The sequence below is a fragment of the Mytilus trossulus genome, unplaced genomic scaffold (assembly GCF_036588685.1).
Source record: "Mytilus trossulus isolate FHL-02 unplaced genomic scaffold, PNRI_Mtr1.1.1.hap1 h1tg000244l__unscaffolded, whole genome shotgun sequence".
NCBI lineage: Eukaryota > Metazoa > Mollusca > Bivalvia > Mytilida > Mytilidae > Mytilus > Mytilus trossulus.
The window spans coordinates 3,214,931-3,220,747 of NW_026963317.1; the positions used below are offsets into that span (position 1 = coordinate 3,214,931).

The 5,817-nt window shown below is 33.6% G+C and overlaps 1 protein-coding gene across 2 annotated transcripts; it reads right to left on the bottom strand.

The window, feature by feature from the left end:
* Positions 1-1,243: 1,243 nt before the first annotated feature.
* LOC134701413 (uncharacterized) lies at positions 1,244-4,227 on the bottom strand. 2 transcript variants are annotated; one of them, XM_063562562.1, is made up of 2 exons: positions 3,854-3,923; positions 1,244-3,080 (listed from the first exon to the last, which is right to left on the bottom strand). In XM_063562562.1, exon 2 carries the CDS (start codon positions 3,070-3,072, stop codon positions 1,552-1,554), a length of 1,521 nt encoding a protein of 506 aa, XP_063418632.1. In that variant the 5' UTR covers positions 3,073-3,080; positions 3,854-3,923; the 3' UTR covers positions 1,244-1,551. The 2 variants fall into 2 exon arrangements, with proteins under 2 accessions (XP_063418632.1, XP_063418631.1); XM_063562561.1 differs by lacking the exon at positions 3,854-3,923 and adding an exon at positions 3,994-4,227 and having other exon boundaries at positions 1,246-3,080.
* Positions 4,228-5,817: the final 1,590 nt, after the last annotated feature.

The window sequence follows — 5,817 nt, forward strand, 5'->3', positions numbered from 1 at the left end:
TTTTTCTGAGACAAGAGCCCTGTGAATTATAGACTTGCATAGGAGAAAAATCTGTTTCTGTACGATTTCGTCTGAAACGAATGTTAACACTCAACCAAACCAGCTTGAAACTGTTCCATTGAAAGACTGACAAAGCACTTTTTGAAAGGTCAGTCGGCCAAAGGTCAAGATGAAAGTGCTTGAAAACAGACATGGGGTATGTGGCTCCGTTCTAGAACTTTATTGCCAAGCACTACTCTGGTTTATAGTCAGACTTGAGATGAACTCAATATGTAATGATTTTGCGGTCAATGTGTCCAAGGTCATGGCCACATAACCAATTATTTTATAAATTCCTTTTTACAAATATTCGTTTTTCAGATATCGTTTGAACCTTATACATCATAGTTTGTTAATTTCATTTCATATAATGATTATAAAGGATGGCAGTTAAACGTCCAGTGGCATGTTACAAGCATATTCATGGTGCGATAATAATGTGATGCAATAATAAACCCCGATTAACTATACCAGTTGTCAGTTTGATAAAGCTCAGTGCAACCACTTCAATACAATTTATCAAGAAGCGATGTAATGTTATGATTCAAATCTAATAAAGGCAGGCTGGCCGATAAAATATTTACAAATGTATATTATGTCCAAGAAAAAGTTATGGTAACGAGTTTCGTCTTGATGAAATTTCTTCAGGATAGTGTTGTAAAGCAATTGTCAACCTTAAGTGACCTAGTGGTCAAAGTAGTTACTAATGTAATCACTAGTGCGGGTGTACTCGACCCCAATCTTAATTGACTAGATTTTCAGTTTCCTTATCGTTTTCTCCGGACACTCCGGCTTCCTTCACCAATAAAAACTGGCCACCACAAAATAGCACAAAACCGGTGCTTAAAATGGGTATAAACACCAAAAATTAAATCGAATAAAACTATCAAATATTGGTACGATCAGAGACATATATACACATGTGTATATATTTCTCTGGTACGATATAAGTTCAAATACTAGTAAACAACTGGAAAACTCTAAAGGTATAGATATGGCAACTATAGAAACCGTCAACTACCATTCACTGAAGTAATACAACTAATACAACTAAATATCATATTTTTTTAAAACACGGTACCACTTATCATAAGAGTGAATTACTAGTACTTTCATCCGGTTTTTTTTTTATTAAAATTAAATTAAACTGTGACTTTATATCAGAACTCCATAATGTTTGATCTAGTCAGTTTTACAGCCGATTCCATTGAGTTTGTAGATAAAGTAAATATCTTTGATTGGCTTGCTTGTTAGCTAAACAGTGAAGTTATTATAATATTAGGTAAAGTATACTACCCTCCTTTCGGAGTAGTCTAGTCCAACAGACATTTTGATTTGTTATCTGTCAGACTAGTCTACTATTCAAGGAGGTAAGTTTATCTAACCTAATAATGACTTCACGGTTCAGCTAAGATATTACCTTTATCTACACACTCAATGAAAAAGGCTCCAAAGAACGACGGAATATGTGTTATAGAAAAAATAAATTTAACATGCCATTTTTCAAATATTTTAATACTCGTCCTCTGGTATAACTGTAAATTCCTCCGTTTCAGCAAGAGCCTGAAATTCTTTCCATCCTCTTTGAAGTCTTGTTGTAAAGCCTCGATATGGATCTAATTTCGAACTATCCCATTCATACTTATTAATAAAATACATTTCAAGTCGAGTTTGCCTACTCAATAAAAACGTAGGATCGTTAAGATCTGTCCGATATTCACGAGATCGCCACACTTTTTCCTGTTCTTCAGTTGATTTATCGTTTTTCACAATGTCCAGTTCAATCAGCGGCCAAGCTACTTCTCCCTCGATTGTAAAGTCAAAATCCGGGAGTCCGTCCGAGGAAACCCTACAAAAGTCTTGAAGTTCTATGAGATCAGTTAGCGCATTTACAACTTTGTCCGGAAGTAATGGCCATGCCCCTTCGGAAGACACTTCCGTATCGAAGGGTTCCCATTTTTCTATCCATTTGCGTAGAACGGTTAAGTCCGCTTGTATTGTGTCTGCTATCGGGAATTCTATTGTGTTCGGGTCCTGTCCTTTCATATTAGACATACGTCCATCAGTGCGCCCATTAGGTTCAAGTGAATCGTTGAAACTATCGTCTCCAGTCGTTAATTTGTTACAAATATCTAAGAATCTTTGTAATAAGTCTCGGTATTCTTTTTTGTATTCAGTTATTTTTGAATCGCCTTTTAAATCATCTAGAATTGCAGTAGAATCTGTTATTATATCCGTAAAAAAGTCATCGTTATCAAGAACGTTCGCCACTTTACACGTTGGTAGCACAGTTTTAATGTCTGAAAATCTTAAATACATTTTTGTATATTTGAATAAAACTAAAAAGATTGGAGATCTCTTCCAGGTTTCATAAAAATCACTGTTATAGTCGTAATCATCAACTTTCTTTTCCTCCTCTTTAAATTTCTCATATTTCTGTATTACCACATTTTTCATGGCGTCTTTAAATTTAGCAGTCGAGTACACATTTTTTCTATGAGGAAATATATCTATTAATCCTTTTGACTGGTTATGAATCGAGATGTCCTTAATTGTATAATTAGTCCGTAGTAGATCTTCCTCTGCCATTGACATTGTTGGTACTACAACGGGTTCCCTGCTAGTGGAGCGTTGACTCTGATCACCGGATGATCTTGCTGTCTGATCACGAGGTGTTCCAGTTTCGCTCTTGTTTACGTTTTTTGTTCCTGTCTCGTTTGGGTGTTCTCCTGAAGCTACGGTATCTTGATTTATTGATATCGGCTGTACAGTTGTTTCATCTGGTTCCTCTTCCGTATGTTCTGCCTCGTTCTGAGTCTGTTCCGTTTGGTTCTCTAATATCCTAGTATCATTACCAGCATTATTCACGTACGAATCCTTCTGATTAGGTAGTTGACCCAATGTCTCTCTAGGTGTGTCCACTATTTTGGAAGAGGGGATGTGTCCGTTTTGATGCGCAGTAGGTATAACACCGTTCTCCCTTGTTTGATCAAACGGTTCTACTTTTGTGGAGGTGCTGTTCTTACAGCCCATAACTTGACCTGTAAATTAGGTTCATTGTTATGTTTGTTATATGAACAGACATGTATAATATATGTGTATAGATGATCATTGGAATGTGTAAATACATCTCTATGGGCAATTAAATCCATTTAGATTCAGACAAAATCCTTGCTTAATCATTGATAAAGCGGATTTATTGTTCCATACAATCATACCCGTATTATGAATATATACTTATTGCGTAATAATGTGATACTAATATAATTTTAAATGTCTAGATTCATTTGAATAAAATCCTCTTCTCCTCAAACATAAATATTATTTTAATTGTATATCAAAGTTTTGACACTATTTATCACTATTCATCATCCATTCAAAGTATTATATATTTAACCGTACGATGTGTGTTTTGCTCATTGATGAAGGTCGTATACTGCCCATAAGTTGTTTTCATTATAGATTTTTTTGTTTCTGGTGAAAAATTGTCTCTTAGGCAATCATACACATCTTGGTATATATTGACACTTTTTCATCTTCCAAATAACATTTTTCGTATCTTAAAATGTTCAGTTAATTTTTGAGAAGGTTATGCATCTCACTAGTTGCATTGCACTTTGTTTTATTTTTGTGCCGTTTAGTATAATTGTCTCATTGATATGTACTGCATACCCTGTCACCCTTTTGCATTCGTAATTAGCTGGATTATTTTCATGTATGCGAAAAACAGAGATTTTTTATTTGTTTTAAATATGTAAAATTTCTCGGTCAAATTTTACTTCTACTACAATCACGAATTTTAAATCCGACATACCTTAAATTGTTTGGCTCGTAGTGACTTTCCATATTGATATTTATAGGATTATCACACTCGAGTTTTAAACTATAATGAGCAAGTCAGATCAAATTCTTATTAAGCTATTTAATCTTAAATTTCAGTATACTAAAACTTACCAGATTAAATTATTCCAGACAAATATCAAATAAGCTGACCATTTTTAATTTATCAGTGGTGATGGCACATTATGAATATTCCAATACACAAAATATCAGTGACATTGTCGAGGTTGAACGAATCTTTTCTCTTTAAATAACTAAAGTATTGTATTATTTGAACACTATATAGCTACTTATATTAAATTTCTAATATATTTACACATTATCTCTAAGGACAACAATTTAGAACGTATATGACATACATGATTTCATTAAGTTTAAATTCCAACTAAAGGAATTCAATCATGCATTAATAATTTTACCGTCATTAAAAGAAATATTATTAAAATGTTTTGTCGTGCTTAAAATGTGTTAAATGATGCTTCATTTGAAAGTTGCAATGTTTTTATTATAAACATTGATTGATTGATTGATTAATCATTGTTTGTAATGGCCAGTGGCAAATATTTCATGGATTTTCAACTTGCATGGGGGAATTGATAAATGGATTAACAGCTTATCGGTAGGTTAACCGGAAGCAGGGTTTTCATATTACAGAAAAAAAAACACGGGCGTTATCCAGTGGCTTCTAAAACATGCAAGTCACCTATTGACCATTCCAAAAAACTTATGCTCAAATACTTTGAGGTTCAAAGGTGGTGCATTTTCCACAACCTGCACTTTTTAAGAGCTTGATTAGTTATATATAGCTCGAGTTGGTATTTCTCTGTATTATGCGTCCAGCATTAGTTATTAAACAGGTTCCTTACTATGAAGAAACTTGACGTTTGGTGTGAACCAATGCTCCGTGTTGAAGACTGTACTTTGACTTATAATGGTTTACTTTTACAAATTGTGATCTGGATGGGGAGTTGTGTCATTGGCAATCATACCAAATCTTGTTATATATATTGATGTTGAAGGAAAGAAGTTAAGCTAAAGCATGATTTCTTTATCCGAGCTACATTTTTGATAGGTATGAACATACTCACATACAGGCTTTAAATGAATTACACCAGACGCGAGTCTCGTCCACAAAAGACATCAGTGACTCCCAAATAAAAAAAAAGTAACAAAAAAAAAAACGAAGTTGAAGAAAAAAAGACACACAAATTTTTAAAGGAGTTGTCGAATTGAACAATTGGAAATTGACATCATCAGCTTTGATATAGATTCTAGTTGTCCATCTGTGTCAATATCTAGGAAACGCAGATCTACTTCCGGTGGTATCACGAATCTCACGTTCACTAGGAAAGCAGATCTTTGATGGTGGTATCTTAAATCTCACGTTCTCTGGGACATATATCTGACGTACGCACTAATTTGAATGTGGGTCACAGTAATATATCTGAATAGGAAATTAAAAAAAAAATGCCAGATGCTTTTTCTGTTTGTCTTTGAGACGGCTATGTATTAACTCTGTTTGGCATAGTGAGTACTAAAATTATGCAAGTCGGTCAGAAGTGGCGCACAATTAGTACCCATTAGATTATCTACAGTTTTGGTATACTAGTATCAACCAAACAAACTTAACAAATGTGTTTTTGAAAGAAAGAAATTGTCCAGCATTTTGATATTATCATCTTTGGTGTTTTGTTTTGGAATCAGTTTGAATCATCACACATACACAAAAAGTAACTTAATTTATGTAGTCGATCAGTATGGGAAATTTATGGATAAAATGTAGACAAATCAAGGGTTACACAAATAATTTAAATGATTTTGGAATCACAATATTGTCCATATTTTACTATATATATATATAGAAAGAGTGGTGGTAAGAACTTGTGAAAGATGTTTAGTTAAAAGATCATGACGACACGGTTTTTATCGTTATTTATT

Bases quoted from the DNA above. Each gene is read 5' to 3' on its own strand.
- LOC134701413 (XM_063562562.1), bottom strand. From the start codon at position 3,072: ATGGGCTGTAAGAACAGCACCTCCACAAAAGTAGAACCGTTTGATCAA.